Raw genomic sequence first — 19,258 nt, 5'->3', positions numbered from 1 at the left:
GCATTTTGCTTCATATGTATTTTTACTTGTATTTTTATTGTGTCTCTTTTACCTTGTGGATTTTATTTATTTATTTGGTGGGAGTTTCCTTTTGTTTCTGTAGTATCTCATTCTAGCATCACATTAAATGTTGTGAATATTATTTCCTGATAATTTAGTATTAGTGAATAGACCTTTTGGGAAATACCATACCCAGGGGTTTTATCAGATGCCTCCTAGAGGAATTATCAGTTTTTCAGCTCGGTTTTCTTTGCCAGTTTTGTAGGTAAAATCACACTCTGTAAAACCAGGGTCTGGCAGAAAAACCTGCACCAACTTCTCCGATCCAGAGGAACTGAATTCTCCTCCTTGGTAAAGCCCTTGGTCATTCCTATCAATAATGGACAGGTTATAAAATTGGCTTCATTTTATTGGAAACATTTCTTCATTTTCAATCCTTCCATATGTGAAACTTCCTTGAGAATCAGAATTTGTGTAACGTGTGTATGTATAATAACAATCATACCTCATCTTTTTCCTAAAAGATTTTGAGTCAGATTTTAATAAATAAGAGTATTAAAATCTACAGTAAAAGTCAAGGAAACAAGTAAAGAAAATATAAAGGATTTAAATCAAATCTAATATTCCATTCATTTATTCATTAAACACTCTCTAATACCCATTATGTGACAGCTATTAATTAGGTATCGGATATGAGAACAAAACAAAACTAAGGATATGGTGTCGTGGAGGTCGGTACCAAATGGGGTCCTGTGGGGCAGCAGGGAGTCTGGGTCGGGGGAGCTCAGGGAGGGCCTCCTGGGATGGGGGCTCCGAAGGCGGCAAACAGCCTGTGCAAAGGCCCTGAGGCCCCAGGAGCGAGTGCCGTGTGTGCGTGGGATGCGAGGGAGGGGTCCGGCTCTCCATGGCGGACCAGGCGCACAGTGAAAATGCGCCTGATGTTTCCGCACGTCCAAACCTGGCATGTGGCTGTTACAGGACAGCAGGCACCATGGCTCTGCGAGTAGGCCATTCAGTTCTGTTGTTTTTCTAAGTCAGTGGTGGAACTGAGCCCTGCCCGAGCTCATGGAGCCTGAGGTCCTGCAGCAGTGTGGGCGCGCCAGGGGTCGGGCATGCGTGGGGAGGGGTCGGAAAGGCGCTGAGCGCCGGCGAGGTGGGTGAGGACAGGTCCATCGGCCATTCCCTGAGGCAGGCAGGCACGTCCACCCCATGATGCTCCACCGCAGACAAAGCCCTGGCAGGACCAGAGCCCACGTCAGGTGCTCAGAGACGTCAGGGACAGCTGTCGCCTCACCCTGCGGGGGCTCATCTGACCGAGTCAGGGGCCACAGCAGGGTTGCGGCTCCTGCGCGAGATCAGGGAGGGCTCCAGGGAGAAGGAGGAGACACGGGGTGGAGGGGCTGGGCCTCCGAAGGGCTGGTCCCCAGTGGGGGGGGGAGGACAGAGCTTGGACGCGGTCTGGACGTGAGGAAGCTGCCGAGGGGGAAGCGACCGAGTGGGTGGGCCAGGGAGATGAGAGACAGATCCGCAGACCCTCGCTCAGGGCGGACTCTGAGAGCGCTGCTCCCGCGGAAAGAGAGTGGACAGGCGGTGAGCAAGGCTGGGGGAGCAGGAGGGTCTCCACCCGGAGGGCACCCCTGGTGATCGCCGCACTACGTGGTGGCCACTGTCCATGACGTGCAGTGGCCGTACGTCCACGGGCTCCATTTCTGAGATTCAACCAACCACAGGTGGAAAATATTTGGAAAAAAATACAAAAATAGCAATACAATAATTTAAAAAATGCAAATTAGAGATCAGCCTGAGCAAGACTGGTGAGACCCCCATCTCTACAAAAAATAGAAAAATTAGCCGGGTGTGGTGGCGCATGACTGTAGTCCCAGCTACTGAGACAGGAGGGTCACCGGAGGCAGGAGATGGAGGCTGCAGTGAGCTATGATGACACCACTGCACTCCAGCCCAAGCAATAGACTGAGACTCTGTCTAAAAAAAAGAAAAAAAAATACAAATTTTACAAGATATTTAACAACTATTCATGTAGCGTATACTTTCCAGGTATAAGCACTCTGGAAGTGATTTAAAGTGCGTGGAAGGGGCCGAGCATGGTGGTTTACACCTGTAATCCTAGCTCTCTGGGAGGCCAAGATCATTTGAGCTCCAGAGTTCGAGACCAGCCTGAGCAAGAGTGAGACCCCATCTCTACTGAAAAATAAAAAGAAATTAGTTGGACAACTAAAAATATATATATATATAAAAAATTAACTGGGCATGGTGATGCATGCCTGTAGTCCCAGCTACTCGGGAGGCTGAGGCAGGAGGATCGCTTGAGCCCAAGAGTTTGAGGTTGCTGTGAGCTAGGCTGATGCCACGGCACTCTAGCCCGGGCAACAAAGTGAGACTCTGTCTCAAAAAATAAAAAATAATAATAAAGTGTGTGGGAGGTCATATGCAGACACACCATTTTATATCAGGGACTTGAGCATCCACAAATTTTGGTGTCCCTAGGGTCCTGGAGCCAATCCCCCAGGACATCAGGGGATGATTGTATTGTATATTTCAAAATTGCTAAAAGAGTAGATTTTCAACATTCTTGCCATGAAAAAATGGTCAGTTAGGTGATGGATAAGTTATTTAGCTTTATTGAATCTTTCTACACTGTATACACAGATCAAAACACCACACTGTACTCCATAAATACACACAATTTTTATCAATTAAAAGTAAATAAAAATAAAATAAAATCATTGCCAAAAAAAAGCTACAGATTCCCATGGCCTTGGGCAGCAGGAGAGACTGGCCATGTGCACCCTCCAAGCACCAGCACCACACAGGAAAGTAGAGGTGGCCACAGCACCTCCTCTGTGCTGCCTCCTACCTGCATGGTGGGCGTGGTGTGTGCCACGTGGATTTGGAGTCAGGTGGCTTTTGGATCTTTCTATCCGTTGCCCGTCGATGGTGTAGAAATTCGTGTTTCTTTCATTCTGGAGGTTGCTGGTGGCAGAATGCTGCGCAGGATGGAGGGAAGGCAGCGGAGGGTCACTCTGGAGGCTGGGCACGCTAGCCGGGCAGTGAAGGGTGGGGCTGTACGGAGGCCCAGTGGGGGAGGGGGCAGGGATGAGTGCTGGAGGCACAGGGGGCCCTGGCAGTCCGCAGCCCAGCGTTGCAGGCACCGAGTGTCCGAGGGTGGAGATGCCCAGCCAGGGTCTGCCGATGTGAAGATGAAGATGCAGGGAGTCTGGGCGTGTTGGGATTCATCCTGGCACTGATGTCTCCTGGGGGTGGAGAGAGGGAGCCAGAGGCCAAGTCATCACGCTCGGGTGGGGCCAGTGCGCACCTGCGGGAAGGCAGGGCGCACACAGGGAGGGGGCTGCCTCCTGCAGGGAGGTCTAGGGGAAGTTGAGGCTCCAGGAGCCATCCCTGCCTGTGAGAGGAGGGCCTGGCCCCAGGCAGGCAGGAGACACCTGGCAACAGTGGGGCCTGTCTTGGGCGGTGACTGAGGAAAGAGAGAAGTGGCCCGGGCTCGGGGTGTGGGCCAGGGGGCTAGTCCGAGCCTGGCAGCGGCACTGACCCACCACCAGGGGCCCGTGGGGAGGGATGTTTGAGTTCAGTCAGGGTCTGTCCAGGACCCCATGGGCATGCCACCAAATCGTCACTCTCAGACTCTCTTTGCTGGGGCCGCAGAGAGCCTGAAGTCCGGAAAACAATGAATTCATATCCACAAGCCACAGCTTGTCACAAGCTGTCACCCAACAGCCAGTCGGAGGAATCTCTGGCCAGGTCTTGGCGATCAAAGCAATTGATTGCTACCCAAGTTACCCGAGCACGAGGCCAGCACTGGCCGTGAGTGGCAGGGATGCAGCCAAAGTCTGGAGGCCTCACTGTCCCGCACATGCCCAGGTCCCCTGGGTCAGGAAGTAGGTTGTCATGTGCTCAGAGGAAACCCTGGGGCACAGCGTCTGTCGCTCCCTCCCAGGTGTGGTCAGGCAGGTGTGGGCATGTAAGTGTGGCCACAGGCTCACAGGTGTGCCACCCCCTCCAGGTGCTGCTGTGGTCAGCCAACAAGGTGTTTGAGGAGCTGACAGACATCGAGAGGCAATTCCACAAGGCCTTCTACACCGTGCGGGCCTATCTGAACTGTGACCGATACTCGGTGGGCCTCCTGGACATGACCAAGGAGAAGGTGAGGCCTCAGGCTTTCAGGGGCCCTCCCGCCCACCAGGCTCGGCGCCTGCCCTGACCACCTCACTCTCTTCTCCTCTGCCCAGGAATTCTTTGATGTGTGGCCTGTGCTCATGGGAGAATCCCAGCCGTACTCAGGCCCATGCACGCCAACGGCCACGTAAGTCTTGGTGGCTGGCTAGGGCCAGCTGCACACTGTGGCTCCCTGGCTCCGGCTCCAGGGTGGGAGAGGGTGGCCCCCAAACAAGGTCGCCAGCAAATGTTCTGCTTGCCCAGGCTCCTGGTGCCCCATCCACGATCATCATAACATCTCCCCATGCGGGAACTTGTGAACAGGCGTGTGTGCATGTGTGCACATGTGTGCAGGAGTATGGGCCCAGTTTGAGCGTGGGGTTATGTGGGACCCAGAGGGGGATGGATCCAAATCAGAGTGCACGAAGCATGCCCCATGGGTACCAGCATGTGTGCCCATAATGTGCATGTGTGTGGGTGTATGTGTGAGTATGTACTTGTAAAACATGCATGGTGGATACATCTGTTGTGCATGTGTGTAATTACATGTGAGTGTGTGGTCGTGTGTAACTGTGTGTTTGTGGGGAGCAGGGAACCTGGGGTCTCTTGCGTGGCTGGGAGCCCCAGAACCAATGTGTGTATTTCTAGGAAATCATCTTCTACAAAGTCATTGACTACATCCTCCAAAGTCATTCCGTAAGTGCCAGGCTTCACAATAGGCGTCCCCGCAGGAGGGACACCCTCAGCCCCAGGCGTGGCTTCAGGACCACAGTGGGGTCAGCAGTGCCCGGCTGGCCTGGGCTGCTCCCTGTGCTGTGGGTGTCCTGGAGCAGGGTAGGGAGGAGGAGGCTGACTCAGTGTTCTGGGAGACAGTGGGGAGGGAGGGGGGAGCTGACACACTGGGGACCTCCAGAGTGGATGGCCAAGGTCCAGGTGCACTGTCCAGTGGCCCCATCGGCAGCAACTGAACTTGGAGACCTTCAGGGTCTTGCCTTGGCTCGTCCAGCCCCACCCAGACAAGTGGAGCCTCTAGCGGGGAGGCCTGGCATTGCACCCCCTGTGGGGCTGGGAGAGGAGGGGTGTCCAGTCCCGAGGTCAGGGCGGGACTCCAGCCTAGACAGACTGGGCAAGGTGGTCAGCCCGTCCAGCCCTGCCGCTGTGTGGCCGTGGGGCCATGACCCCACAAGCCTGTCACGACCCTGGCCCTAGGCCCCAGACAGCACTGGGACCCAAGTGCCAGGCTGGAATGCAAGTCAGGGCCAGGACTGCAGGACAGGTGACTATGTGAGTCCCAGGAGGCAGCTGCAGCCTTGGGGTCCCCAGGAGGGGGCGAGGGCTCCTGCAGAGTGAGGGCCCTGGCACGGCAGAGCACTGGGAGATGAGGCAGCCCAGACATCGCCAAGCCTCAGGCCCTGCTCAAGTGCTCGCCACCTCCACGACTCCTGCTCCCACCTGGAGCCCAGAGGAAGGAACAAACGTCAGGGTTCCCGCACTGTGCCAGGTCTCCATGTGTGTGTCTGACAACCTGGGCGCTGGTCCTCTGACCCTCTGCTCTCCCCGCAGCACTCCACCGGCCGCCCACTGGGCCCTGGCCAGCGGCCTTCCGCCCTGCGTGGCAGAAAGTGGCTTTGTGAGTCCCGTGCTGTCTGGGCCGCGGCCCTGCCCTGGCCTGGTGCCTCCCTGCCTGTCTCCCTGTGCCGCAGCCAGCCCTCAGCTGCTGCGCTTTGCCAGCTTCCAAGTTCGCCCCTTGCCAGTGAGACTGGGAGGGAGAGTCCGTCATAGAATCACATTATACCTTCAGCTGCTTGAGGCGAAGTCGTGTTTCTGATCCGTTCTCAGATTCGTAACAACACGAATGCCTCCGCTGATGAAGTGTTCCAATTTCAGGTACCTGTCCATTCCTTGAGAGAAACTGTATTTTACTTGGGCAAGAAGATATTTTGGTGCAGAAATGATGACCTGAATTAGTTTTTGCCGCATAAACAACCGCGAAGTCTCAGTGACAACGAGAAGCACATGTTTCATGCTCATAGGTCTGCAGGCCAGCGGGGCCCAGAGGGTCTTGGCTGAGCGTCACTGAGCTCAGCTGGGTTCAGGTGGTCTTTGCTGCAGCCACGTGATCCTGGCTGATCTTGGCTGGGCTCAGCTGGTCTTGGCTAATCTCGGCTGCTCTCAGTTGATGCGGGCCGGGCTCAGCTGGGCCAGGCAGGGCCCCATTGAGGGTTCGAGTCTACTACATATGCCCCAGTCTCCTCAGCTTCCTGGTCCGTCCTGGGAGATTCCATCAGTCATACATGTGGTTGGCTTAGAACAGGGCCCAGGACACAGGAACACACAGGAAAGTGAGCTGCCACACACACATTACCATTGTCTCTAGAACCAGAGGTCACTGGGCCTTGGCAAGGGAAAAGCTGACTGTTAGTACGCAGATGTCACTCCGGCCCACACACGAGGGCAGAGGTGATGCTGTGGCTGCCTCAGGACACATCTTTCTTCTCTGTTAGCCAACCAGGGGGCGCCTGGGGAAGGAGCCTGCTGACTGCGATGAGGACGAGCTCGGGTCGATCTTGGTGAGGGTCCCGCTCCCACCCCTCGCAGGGAGACTGGCCACCCCTGAGGTGGGAGGGGACAGTTCTCCTTTCTCTGAGCTCAGAGGTGCTTGGCACACACAGCGTCATCCTGTGGTGTTGGCTGCTGTCTGCGTGTGCATTCACATGTGTGTACGTGTCTCACGTGTGTGTCTACATCGTCCTGGCTTTCAGTCTCCCCCAGCGTGTCTGAGTGTGTTTGTCCGGCTGACGATGTAACTCGACGTCTGCACTGCTGTGTGCACCTCCGTGTCCACCTGTTGCTTCTGTGCTTTCCCAGAACCATCTGTGCTTCGTTTCTGTGGGCAGGGCTTGAACTACATGTCCATGCGTATCATCCCTGCTACGGGCGTGCCCAGGAGCCCACAACACCCAGTGTGTGTGTGTGTGTGTGTGTGTGTGTGTGTGCGTGTGTGTGCACATGGTGCCCGTGGACGTGTGCTTGTGCGTCTCCCAGAGACCATCACTTGGTAACTCGGCAGTGATACGGTGTCTCCATCACCCTGCGCCTGCCTGCACGATGCAGCCAGAGTCACCCAGGGGCCGCCAGTCCTCCATAGGAGGCCTTTGAGCGTGTAAATGTGCTTGGCAGGTTCTGAAAGTCACTCATCTGCTTTACTGTGTGGCTGTGTGCATGTGTCTGTGTGACGTGAGTCTGCACACATGTGCCTGTGTATCCATGGGTGTGCCTGTGTGTTCACAGGTGTGGTTGTGTATCCACATGTGTCTGCATCTCTTTGTAGGTACATCCCTTTGTGTTTGCTTGTTTGTCTCCCCACCGTTACTCTGTCTGCCTAGCTGGGCACAGTCCTCACTGTTGGGCCACAGGGTGGGAGGAGAGGGGAGCATGGCCTGAACTGGCAGGGATGTGAGGGTCCTGGGCTCCAGGCTGGACCAAGTGGGAGGACAGATGCCAGCAGAGATGCCCGGGCATCTGCAGCTGGACAGGGGCTTCAGAGAGGAGAAAGGTGGAAGAACAAGTGAGGGCTGCCATGGGCCTGCCTCCCTCAACCCAAGGTCTCTCCCACAGAAGGAAGAGCTGCCGAGGCCCAGGAAGTTTGACATCTATGAGTTCCACTTCTCTGACCTGGAGTGCACAGAACTGGAGTTGGTCAAATGTGGCATCCAGATGTACTACGAGCTGGGCATGGTCCGCAAGTTCCAGATCCCCCAGGAGGTGGGTGACGTGACAGAGGGACATAGGCGGAGTCCTAAATCCCCCAGGATGTGGGGATGGGGATGTGGTAGGGGGTTCTGGATCCCCCAGGCAGGAGGTGAGGGGGTTGTTTGGGGTCTCCCAGGTCCCACATGAAGTTTGGGGGGCAGACATGTTCATCATAGAAGAGGTAAAATACATGCAGCAAGTATGCCTAAAATAAACAATGAGATGGAGGAGCACATGGTTAGATGAACAGATGGATGAATGAGTGCATGGAAGGAAGGAAGGAACGAAAAGTGGATGGGTGGATGAATGGATGAGTAGATGAGTAAGTGGATGGTTATGTGGATGTATGGGTGATGGATGGGTGAGAGGGTGAACTGATGAATGAGTGGATGGGTGGATGGATAGAATGATGGATGGAAGGAAGGATGGATTGGTGGGAGGACTGCTGAGTGGGTGATGGGATTCTGCCCTGCCCAGCTCCACCTCACAGGTGCCTGACATGGCACTCCCCACCATGAAGGCTGAAAACGGCCAGCAGTGAACGGGGGGACAGGGAAGGTCATGGGGGTCTAGGAGACAGGGCATGGGGATGATGGACTCAAAGCAGGGCTTCCACCACAGAGCCATCAGCACATGAGGCTTTGTGGGACTTCCACCTGGCGCCAGGGCCCACGTGTCCTCTCGGCTCCCTCAGGTCCTCGTGCGGTTCCTGTTCTCTATCAGCAAAGGGTTCTGGAGAATCAACTACCACAACTGGTGGCATGGCTTCAACGTGGCCCAACAATGTTCACGTTGCTCATGGTGCATGGCCGGGACTTGAGAAGGGTCTCCCTGTCAGGCCTCCTGCATGACCAGGGTTGTGCAGCCCCTCCTGGTGCCACAGGTAGTGCCCCACATGCCGCAAGAGCGAGAGACGGGCCTTTCAAGGGCAGAGGGATTGGAGGAGGCCAACACCCACTGACTGCACACGCCAGCCTGGCCACAGGCGAGGGCACCCAGGGGGAGGGGAGAAGACTCAGGCCCAGCACCCCGACCCCCACCCCTGTCCCCCACTGGAGCCAGGGCACATGGGCAGGGGAGGTCCTGTCTCTGCAGACGGGCAAGCTGAAGGGCTACTACATGGACGTGGAGGCCTTCACCATGGTGACAGCCAGTCTGTGCCATGACATCAACCACCGCGTCACCAACAACCTGTACCAGATGAAGTAGGCTCCGTGCTGGGGCACGCGGGCAGCACATGGGATAGCAATAGCTCACCTCCGCACCCTTGGCATGAATCTGAGCACCCCAGTAGCGATGATGCACAAAGTGGGGTCTGCTATAGGAGCTGCAGCCCCTGGGGACCTAGGGGTGCCCTCACCCCAGCGGGGCACCCAGCATTGGCCCCTAACCCCCACTGCCTCTCAGCTGCTCTTCTAACCATTCATTTGTTTTTTAGTGAAATCTGTAACAGGTCCCAGAATCCCTTAGCCAAGCTCCGTGGCTCTTTAATTTTGGAACGCCACCACCTGGGGTTTGGGAAGTTCCTGCTCTCGGAGGAGGTTTGCGTCTTGCTCTTGGGTACCATGCGGCTGTGTCCTGAAGAGCCGGTGTTTGGAGCCGGTGCTCGGACCTGGGGCTGAAGCCGGAGGGGCTGGGCCCGGCTCTGGCAGCAGGAGAACCCCAGTGGGCTGTGTGAGGAGCCCCAGGGCTAGAGCTGAGTTTGGAAACATCCCCATCATGGGGCGGGGTGGGCTCCGAGGAGGCAGGGGTCCGGGGCTGCCTGGGGGGGGAAGACGCCTCAATGGGATGGCTGGATTTTGAGCAAGGGGTGGCTGAGCGGGGTGGTTCCCAAGGAACCAGGACACCAGCCACCCCTCCCTCCGCACCCCGAGCTGTGGTCTGTGATGACCACAAGGTAGAAGCTGCCGGGAGAGGGGTGGACACCCCGAGGGAGGTGCTGGCAGGGCCGTCCTGGCTGCAGAGGAACAGGATCGACCTGCCAAGGGCCCAAGGGCCGGGCTTGAAAGGCACAGACAGGCCACCCAGGAGTGGGAGGGGCTGGGTCCTGGTGGCCTGAGATGACTGGGGGGACCCCGATGGCCCTGGGCACAGCCCTGTGACTGACCAAGCGGCCTCCTGCAGAGCTTGAACACTTACCAGAACCTGAAGCGACGTCAGCATGAGCACGTGATCCACCTCATGGACATTGCCATCACTGCAACAGACCTGGCGCTCTGTTTCAAGTGGGCACCCTTCCTGAGGGCGTGGGGGCCAGGACAGGGAGCCTCGAGGGGCAGGCGGGGGAGTCTGGGCCTGAGGCTCAGGCAGCACAGCCAGGGGAGGGGCCCGCTCCTGGTGCAGAGGGGCCTGGATTCCAGCCTCCAGCCTCTCCTGCAGGGGTGCGGGGAGGGTGCCCTCCACTTGCTCCCATCTGTGCCCTCCCTTGTTCTTGGGGTTCAGGAAGAGGATGATGTTCCAGAAGATCGTGGACGAGCCCAAGAAATATGAGGACAAGAAGAGCTGGGTGGAGTACCTGTCCCTGGAGACAACGCGGAAGGAGATTGTCATGTGAGTGGCAGGGCTCAGCCCCTGCAGAGCACGAGCCGCACCCGCCCGTCAGCGGTTTGATCCTGAGACCCTTCCCCCAGACAAGCTAGAAGAGCCCGGCCCCCGGATCTCTGGCACTAGAGCAGCACATCTCTCAGTAGCCTCCTGATGCCTCGAAACAAACACCCCCCCTACTCACTTCCCATTTTCAGGGGAGAAAGTGCAGGACTTCGGGGGGCAGACAGGCCATCTTCTTGGTCTGGGGCCTTCAGCAATCATTCACTTTATTTCCTGAGGTTCCATTTCTTCATCTGTAGGGCAGAACTAAAACAATATTTTAGCTTATATGATGGTGACTTGTTTTTGCTTTTAGCTAACAGCCAAATTTCGCTTCTGTAAACAAGGCTTGCTTGCTTAATGCTTGGTTACGATAAGAGCTAAAAACATGTTCCAATGTAAAAAAAAAAAACAACTGCAAGAAACTTCCTGATAAAAAAAAAAGACCAAGGCCAAGGCGTCATCAGCGCATGAACAGCTTGCGCAGGGAGTATGCGTATGTTCCTGGAGCCCTGGGGAGGGGGGGGAATCTCTTATCTACAACGGGCTCCAGGAAAGAGTATAAAAGACATGCACCCCCGCTGTGTGGGGTCCCTGCTCATGAAAGAGACCACGGCGTTGGTGCTCGGGGCTTGGACCCTAGCTCGAGCTAGTAAATAAAACTCCTTTGCCTTTTGCAGCCTCAGTGACTCTTTCTGTTCCCGGGGCCAAGGGTACCGGCTCTAACACATCTACTTCACCAAAAAAAATGTTGATTCAGAGCTAACGTCTGCCTAGGCTTGTCTTACATATAAGAAAATATATAAAAACTGCCTGCACTCAGAAGGTGTCCAGTTAATACTGGTGACTGGGTCTGTCTGTCTGCAGGGCCATGATGATGACGGCCTGTGACCTGTCTGCCATCAAGGTTAGTGCTCAAGCAGGCCACGCTGACCCGGAATTAACGCCTCTCAGAGCCTTGAGAGGCTGCATCTGGGGCAGCCCAGATGGGGGCTTACAAGTAACGCTGAGGGCTGCCTCCAGACCTGGCCGGGGAGGCAACATGGGAAGTGCCCCCCGCCCCCGTGCTCAAGAGCGGCCCAAAGCCCTGAGTGGTGGGACCCCAGAGTCTGGGGCAGAGAAGATGAGGCCCGGAGCCTTCTGACCAGCACGGAACCCACTGATGACTGCCTCTGTGTGCCCTCCAGGTTGCTCTTCTGGTGGCCGCTGAGTTCTGGGAACAAGGTGACTTGGTAAGGACAGTCTTGGATCAGCAGCCCATTGTGAGTGCTGCTTCCAGAATCTCCCACCCCAACAGGGAGTTGAGACCACATCATGGTCCTCAGGAGCTTCCGGCCTGCCTCAGTGGCAGCCGGGACCCCAGGGCTTCTGGGGTCCTGAGTCTTAATCTCACTTTGTGAGGCCGTGTGACATGAGTTTAGGGGGCTCAGGACCTGGGTAAACATGGGAAAAGCAGGGCTGGGGTGATGCCCAAGCAGAGATGAGAGTCGTCGAACTGGAAGAGCCAGGGCCCCTGTGTGGGTCCAGACGGCTCTGCCGGGAAGCCCAGCTGGACCAGGGTCCGCTCCAGGGAGGCCCCTGGCAGGGCGTGCAGGGCCCACGCCACGGTGAGCCGGGCCACACCGGGGTCTTCACGTCAGCATCGCAGCTCAGGGGACACCGCCAGCACCGCGGGCGAGGGCTGCTGCCCGCCGGGGCCCCAAGGCTGGACTGACTGCAGCCCAGGAGGGATGTGCAGAGGAGCCGCCACCGACAGCCGGCCGTGGGGTCATCGTGGCTTTTTGCTTCCAAGGGCCAGCGTCTGTCAGGCAGGATTGGCCACCTGGGCCAGGCTCCGTCTCCAACCTTGGGCTCTGCTCTTTTGTGTCTCTGGGAGCGAACTGCTCAGAGCTGTGGAGTTGGGGGCTAGGCGAGGTCCCCAGGGGCTGAGGGGCTTATGACCCTCATCTGCTTCCCCTACAGCCTATGATGGACAGGAACAAGGCAGCAGAGCTCCCCAAGCTGCAGGTTGGCTCCATCGACTTCGTGTGCACATTCCTGTCCAAGTGTGTGGCACGGAGGTGTTCCATGTTCATCTGCCATTTGGCCCCACAAGGACACAGGGCAGGAGCTGGGGGCACACACTGAGGCAGGGGTCCAACTGCAGAGCCCCCTGTGTGATGCCCCACGACACCCTGGCCCCACAAGAGCTGCGCCTCTCTGGGTGTGCTCTGTGGTGACAGCCCCACACTGTGAGGAGGACGTTAAGCTGGTTCTCCGGGAAGTTGTCCCCGACTGGGCTGTGCCCCTCTGGAGGAGGGCGGGACCAGGGGAACGTTCGGTCCAGAAGTGGCCACAAGTCACAGCCCCTGCACAGGGCACCGGCCCCACTGCCGTCCCCGACTCCATCCGCGCCGTGTCCCCGTGTGATCGGTGACGTGTCTCGTTGACGTGTGCCTGTGTGTGCGAGACGGAAGGGGGCCGCAGGGCCGCCCGTGCTCCCGTGTGCTTCCGCCCGCGTTCGCCACCCTCCCTCCATCCTGCCCCCCGGCCCTGCAGGCGGCGTTTTCTCCTCTGGTCGCGGATGTCCTCGCTGCCCACACTGTCCGCACCGTGAGCGGCCGCGCCCCAAAGCTCCCCGTCCTAACGTCGGGAACACAGACCCTGAGCTCCTGCCCCTTTTCAGGGCTTTGCCATCTCAGTGGCTCTCCCTCCTGCTGGTCCCCACGGGCGAGCGGGGCAGGGGAAGCGACTTCTCCGTTCCCTCCAGGAGTTCGCCCGTTTCCACGGAGCGATCCCGCCGTGTCTGAACGGCTGCAGAGCGGCAGGAGGGAGCGGAGGCGCCGGCCGAGGAGTGCGAGGCCAAGGCGAAGGCCCTGGAGGGGGAGGAGGAGGAGGAGGAGGAGCAGCCACCGAGAAGGGGCTGCGCTCCCGGCCCGGCCCGCGGGGCGGCACCGCCGGACCTCCCGGGTAGCGGGTGCCGAGGCAGAGAGTCACGGGACAGAGCAGATTCCTTCAGACAGCCCTGTCGCCGGCCCACTCGGGTTCCCACTGCAGGAGCCGTGGTGGGGAGGCCGCGTCCCACGGAGAGGGGACGCCGCCTCCACCGGGTTAGCAGACCCCGAGTGAAGGCTGTCCTCGCGCTCCTGGCCAGGGCACTCCCGTTTCTCCTAAGGATGCACCTGGGTTCTTTCCTTGACAATAGGAAAGCCCACTGGCCGCTTAGCAGCCCACTCCTTCCACCATCCAGTAACTCAGAAAGCTGCCCCTCCTCCCACGCCACCCTCAGAAACAAAACAGCAATCCTAAAACCAAACATCAGCAACAACAAAAAAAAACAGAAAGTAGGCACGCTGTGATTTTAAAAAGTCCTATACTGTGTGCAGAGCACTTACCTCCTCACCCTACATTATGGGAACGGGACTCAGTTGTAACAAGTCAGTGTACCCCAAATTAGAACCCCAGTGACGTCGTGGCCGTGGTGTGGCCTGTGCTCCACCACCTAGCTCTGGGGTTTTGCTTGTTATTCCCTGCGATCCTACACTATCGACAGGACCCCGTAAACAAGGCGGCCAGGGCTGTGGGAGGCCAGGACTGAGTAACCCGGGCACAGCGTCAGCAGGGCTAGAGCACTGAGGCAGGCTCAGCCCCGGCTAATCGGCTTGCTCTGGTCACAGACCCAGGCTCTGTCCTTTCTCCTACAGGGGCTGGCAGAGGACACAGGGAGTAGAGGGGAAGACACTGGGTTGGTGCAGCCAGTGCATGGTTCTCACTCTCCGTCTTGTCCTCTCTTGCAGTGGGCACAGAAATTTGCAATGGTGGCCCAGCAGCCAAGTCTTCAACCTGCTGCCTCCTGTGAGCGCCAGTCCCGTGGGGACCCGATGGCTCCCACACTCCACTCATACACTAGGCCTTGGGCCCTGCCTGTGGCAGTTCGGTACAAGAGGTTAGGAAGCCCAAGGAAATGACTGAAGATAACTTTGGATATTTTGGGAGTTTGTTAAGGTTTGTGTTTTTATAAAGCGAACTATGAATAATTTACAGTGTAGGCTACATTACTCATCCATTTTGTGGATGTGTAGTAGTTACCACCAGGAGATCTCTGAAAAGCTCTGTGAACTGTGTCCCTCTGGATACCAACCCACTGAGCTCGGGGGGGCACATGTCACCTCCTCACTCAAACCTCACCCTAACCAAGCACAAGGCTTTAAAACACTTGTAGGGCTTCCCATTTTCTCTTCCCATAGGCAAACGAACTCATTTTACAAACGGAACTGGGGCTCAAGGCCTAGAAGTTTGCTCAAGGCACACAGCTGGGAAGTATTCACAGCAGCATCGCCTTTTCCATCCCAAACCACCAGAGCAAGGGGCTGACAGGCTCACAGCCAGCAGGTGCTGGGATGACAGGTAGCACAGGCCCTGCCTCTCTGAACAGCTCAGGCAGCACTTGACCTCGTCCTCAGGAGGCCGCATCCCTGGATTTCAGTCTTAAGTCTGACCTGGCCACCTCCCGGGATCAAAGGGAGGATCTATGAGGAGGGGACAGAGGGCCAAAGCCCACCTGGGGGTCTGGCCTGCTAGATGCCCCAGACAGAAGAAGCAACAGGTTTCTGCACTTCTCGCTGTTTGTGGAATACATTTTGGGTCCATGACTGGTAACGCCAATTAGTTCTTTTGAAACCCCCTCCCCATCCTCCACCCCAAACAAACCTCGAAGACAGGGTACAACTGCCGAGCTTGAGTCCAGTAAATCAAGACAACTGACACCAGTAGAGAGTCACACAACACAGGAAGCTTTATTCATCCTCTGCTGCTCTGGAGCAAAGCAGGCTGGCACAGGCTGCTCACCTTAACATGCTGTCCTCTCGGGCTGAAAGTTAGAGAGAAAGTACACACATTGTTACAGTCTTAGGCAACTGGAAAGGACTTCAGATTTCCAGGCGTTAAATGATCCAACATCTAACTCCAGCAGAACTCAGCCGCGCCCTAATCAAACTGTCCTCCTTCGTCTCCTTAACCCTGCACACCCGGACCTGCCTCTGCGGAGGGCGTCAGCGGGAAAGTGTGTTCACCTCACGGCCTCTAAGTGGGGGTAAAGTGGCCTCACATGGGCAGCGTGTGGCCTGGGCCTCAACAAAGACTGACTGTCACCAAGACCCGTTCCGCTGCCTCCTCCACAAAGGAGAACCCAAGCACTCTTCTTCACACTGGGCCGCTGCTAGACAAAAGGAGAGGCGGCCCCACCCTCAAATAGGGGACTCACTTGGAGACCAGCTACTTTTCCTGAAAACTTGGGAGGGGACAATGAAGAGCCAGTGACACAAGTACCTTCTGCCAGTTCTCTGGCAATCCGATTCAGCTCATCCTGCTTCTGTTTTTCCTCTGCTGCTATCCTCCTCTCCTCTTCAGCCCGGGGTTTTAGGTAACCTGTTGGGGGGGGTGTTCAATTCACTGAAAACGCCGCATAAAAGGAACTGAGTCCACAGGTCAAGGTGTCTTCAGGGATGCTGTGAACCAGATACACCTGCTGTCTACTCTCCTTTACCTCAGTGCAGCCCAAGGCCTGATCCTGATCCCAAAAAGAGCCCAACCCAGAAGCTACAGGGTCCCTGCGGCCCACCCCTCACGCACTTGCTCCCTAGGTCCTCTGCCAGCCCTCGGAGGTCCACCAGCCTCCCGTCAGACCTCGGCACTCCAACACCCGCGCAGTGCCAGCTTGCATCAAGAACCAGGCGCCTTCCAGTCCCCGCCTGGGCCTCGGAAGCCTGCACTGTGGGTAAACTGATCTCAAGTCAACCCTACTGTGCCCCGGGGGCCAAGTCCACTAGCGCCTCTGCAGGTCTAGGACGGAGGATGTGTCCTGCAGCCTGGCACCCGCCCCTGTCCCCTTTCTGCCCTGAGATTCACTAAATGGCACTGGGAGTCCCACAGGGAAGCCGAGCAGACCCCGGCCCTGGCCCCACCGTCACCTGCTGTAGCTTGTGGCTCCGTAGGCCACGCCGAGAAACAGGGCGGAGTAGCGGCTAAGCTGCAGGAGAGAGCAGTGGGAGGGGGCAGTCAGCGCGGGGGACGCTGGGCAGGAGGACAGGGGCAGGGGGCGGGCGTCGCAGGCCGGGCGGGGCAGGACGCGAGGGCGTCCAGTACCGGGCAGCGGCCCTGAAGCCTGGTTCACCTTGCTGAGCAGAGACACCTACACCAGCGGCACCATCTTGCCCCGATCTTCCCACCGGAAGCACAACTCAAGTGTTGGAGAGGAAGGCCCAAGGGCCGGAAAGCCAGGGAGCAAATGCGCACCAGAGTATTTTATTAGTTTCCTATTGCTGTTGATAGAAATTACCACAAATTGTTGTAAACTCACACGTGAGAATTTCTTCTTTTACAGTTGCAGAGGTGAGTACACCAAAATGGGTCTCACTAGGCTAAAACCAGGGTGTCTGTATGTCTGTGTTCCTTTCTGGAGTTGCCAGGTTGAATACAAAATGCAGTCAAATGTGAATTTCTGATAAATAATTTTATTACAGATATGTCTGAATTCATGAAAGTACCGCAAACCCAGAATGCAGATATTACATACTTATACTAAAAGGTCATTGCTTTATCTGAAATTTAAACTTGAGTGTTGTGTTTCTTAGTGTTCTCCACGTAAAGAGTACCAGTAGGACCCACAGATACAGATGTAAGTATGGAGATGGGGTGTGTGTGAAGAGATTTGTTAGGACGGGCTGTCTCATGCAAGTACGGAAGCTGAGAAGTCCTGCAATTTATCATCAGCATGCTGGAGGCTCAGGGAAGTTGATTTGTAGGACTGGGGTCCAAACCCTAAGGCCTGAGAATCAGGAAGCATTGCTCTAAGTCCTGGTCCCAATGTGATGGCCTGAAAACCAAAGGCACCAGTGTTTGAGGGAAGGAGAAAAGGCATGTCCCAAATCAAACAGTAAGTTCACTGTTTCTCTTTTTGTTTTATTCAGGCCCTCAGTAGATTGGACAAAACTCATCTCCCTTGATGAGGGCAAACTTTCTTATTGATTCAAATACTAATCTTTTCCAGGAACATCTCATCACTCAGGGAGACTCCAGATGTCACCTGGTCCCAGGCATACAACATCTCAAAGATTCACTCACAAATTCTATTAACTATTAGCTATTTGTATGAACTAAATAGAAAAGTGGGCATAGATCTGTGTGAACATGCTGATTGATGAGGGGAACAGGGATCATTAATCAGTGGAGAAAATCATGACCCTGAGAGGATAGCCATCAAAGCTGACGGTAGAATGCGACAGCATATCTTAACACAAGCCATCAGAATTAGCTGCACCATTATAGTGTAATTATTTATCATGTTCTTCAATTCACCCTGTGATTTAGGAAGTATGCAATTGCAATGCAGTTCTGTTTAGAGTTCTCATGGGAAGTGGATTTTCTTTAGCAGGAATCTTTCGGTGGTGTAGAACTTTCAACCTACATCCTAAATGGCCAGAGATGTAGTTGGGGGGGCGGGGAATGATAAAAGGCTGGAGATCTCCCTGCGATGTCACCCATCCACCTTATACATTTAGAGACGCTCCTTTGTTCACCTCCTTTTTGACTTTTTGCCAGCGGATGGATGGGAGCCCAAAATGGCGAGATCATGTTTAGCCTCGGATTCCTGAGCACCCCAAAATTGTGATTTAGAATCTCTCTCAACCTGAAGGATATGTGTAATATAAGACAAGCTCAAGAGAATTTTTTTTAAAAATGAAGATATCAAAGTCTCATTTTACTGATGAGAAGACTTTGATTCAAAGAGAATAGTTGAATACCCCAAAATCACATAGCCTGTAAGCATGAGAGAAGGATTAGAAGTCTCTTGATTTTCAAAAGAAAATTGTCAACATAGAAAATGGGAGAAGTTATTTGCAATACTTAATATCACATAAGGGACTCCTGTCCTGAATATATCAACTCCTATTAATCAATAGAGTAAAGGCAAACCATGTTTGCAACTTCTCAATGGTTTGGGAGAGGGGGAAGTACATACGTGCATATATTTGTGTGTGTGCATATAGTATATATTAATAATAGAGAAAGAGAGGGAGGAAGCATCTGTGCTACCATTGGGATGTCTGGGTGAAGAGTATAATGAAGTTGTAGTTTTCTTGCAACTTTTCTGTAAATCTGAAATGATGTCTATATTAAAAGCTAAAGAAAGAAAAAAAAGACAGCTAATGCAATAAAAAAGAAAATGGGCAAAAGACTTGAACAGACACTTCATGAAATACAGATAACCAGTCAACAATTTGGTGGGCTACGTTCACCACAATTCATGTATACAAATTTTAATAGAAGCTTTCTGGATAATTGCTAAAACCTGGAAATAACCAAGATGTCCTTTAATGACTGAGTGGATTAAAAATAATTATGGTATCTTTAAAGAATGGAAATGAGAAGCAATGGGAATTGGGCAAGAGAAGCCAGAAACAATAAACATTTGTATAATCTACCTATGTGAAACAGGCAGAAGTTACCTCTAGTGTTAGAAGTCAGGCTGTGGTTCGCAGAGGGTGGGCAGGCAGTGACTAGAAATGGGCAGGTGGGGTGGGAGTGTCCAGGGAGCTGCAAAGGTTCTGTTTCTTGACTAGGTGTGAATTACACGAGTGTACTTTATTTCTGAAACTATACCCAGCTTTACACTCAGTGATAAGTGCACTTTTATCTATGTCTGCTATACTTTAATGGAAGACTTTACTAAAAGAGAGTAAAATTGCTA

General features: G+C 54.9%; 1 protein-coding gene and 1 pseudogene across 1 annotated transcript; one reads left to right on the top strand and one right to left on the bottom strand.

The window, feature by feature from the left end:
* Positions 1-2,879: 2,879 nt before the first annotated feature.
* On the top strand, positions 2,880-14,368 carry LOC123626721 (rod cGMP-specific 3',5'-cyclic phosphodiesterase subunit beta-like). Its single transcript, XM_045535955.1, is given in 20 exon segments — positions 2,880-3,212; positions 4,040-4,180; positions 4,266-4,343; positions 4,840-4,967; positions 5,755-5,944; positions 6,031-6,078; positions 6,696-6,761; positions 7,810-7,956; positions 8,639-8,714; positions 8,717-8,745; positions 9,040-9,149; positions 9,398-9,485; positions 10,069-10,169; positions 10,387-10,494; positions 11,398-11,449; positions 11,718-11,792; positions 12,493-12,579; positions 13,283-13,323; positions 13,325-13,479; positions 14,307-14,368. Coding segments are annotated over 20 exon segments (2,115 nt in total).
* Positions 14,369-15,353: 985 nt separating this feature from the next.
* LOC123626412 lies at positions 15,354-16,717 on the bottom strand (annotated as a pseudogene).
* Positions 16,718-19,258: the final 2,541 nt, after the last annotated feature.

Source organism: Lemur catta, chromosome 22, assembly GCF_020740605.2.
Source record: "Lemur catta isolate mLemCat1 chromosome 22, mLemCat1.pri, whole genome shotgun sequence".
Lineage (NCBI taxonomy): Eukaryota > Metazoa > Chordata > Mammalia > Primates > Lemuridae > Lemur > Lemur catta.
The sequence above is the reverse complement of the archived record's forward strand: the minus strand, read 5'-3'. Positions and strand labels throughout refer to the sequence as shown.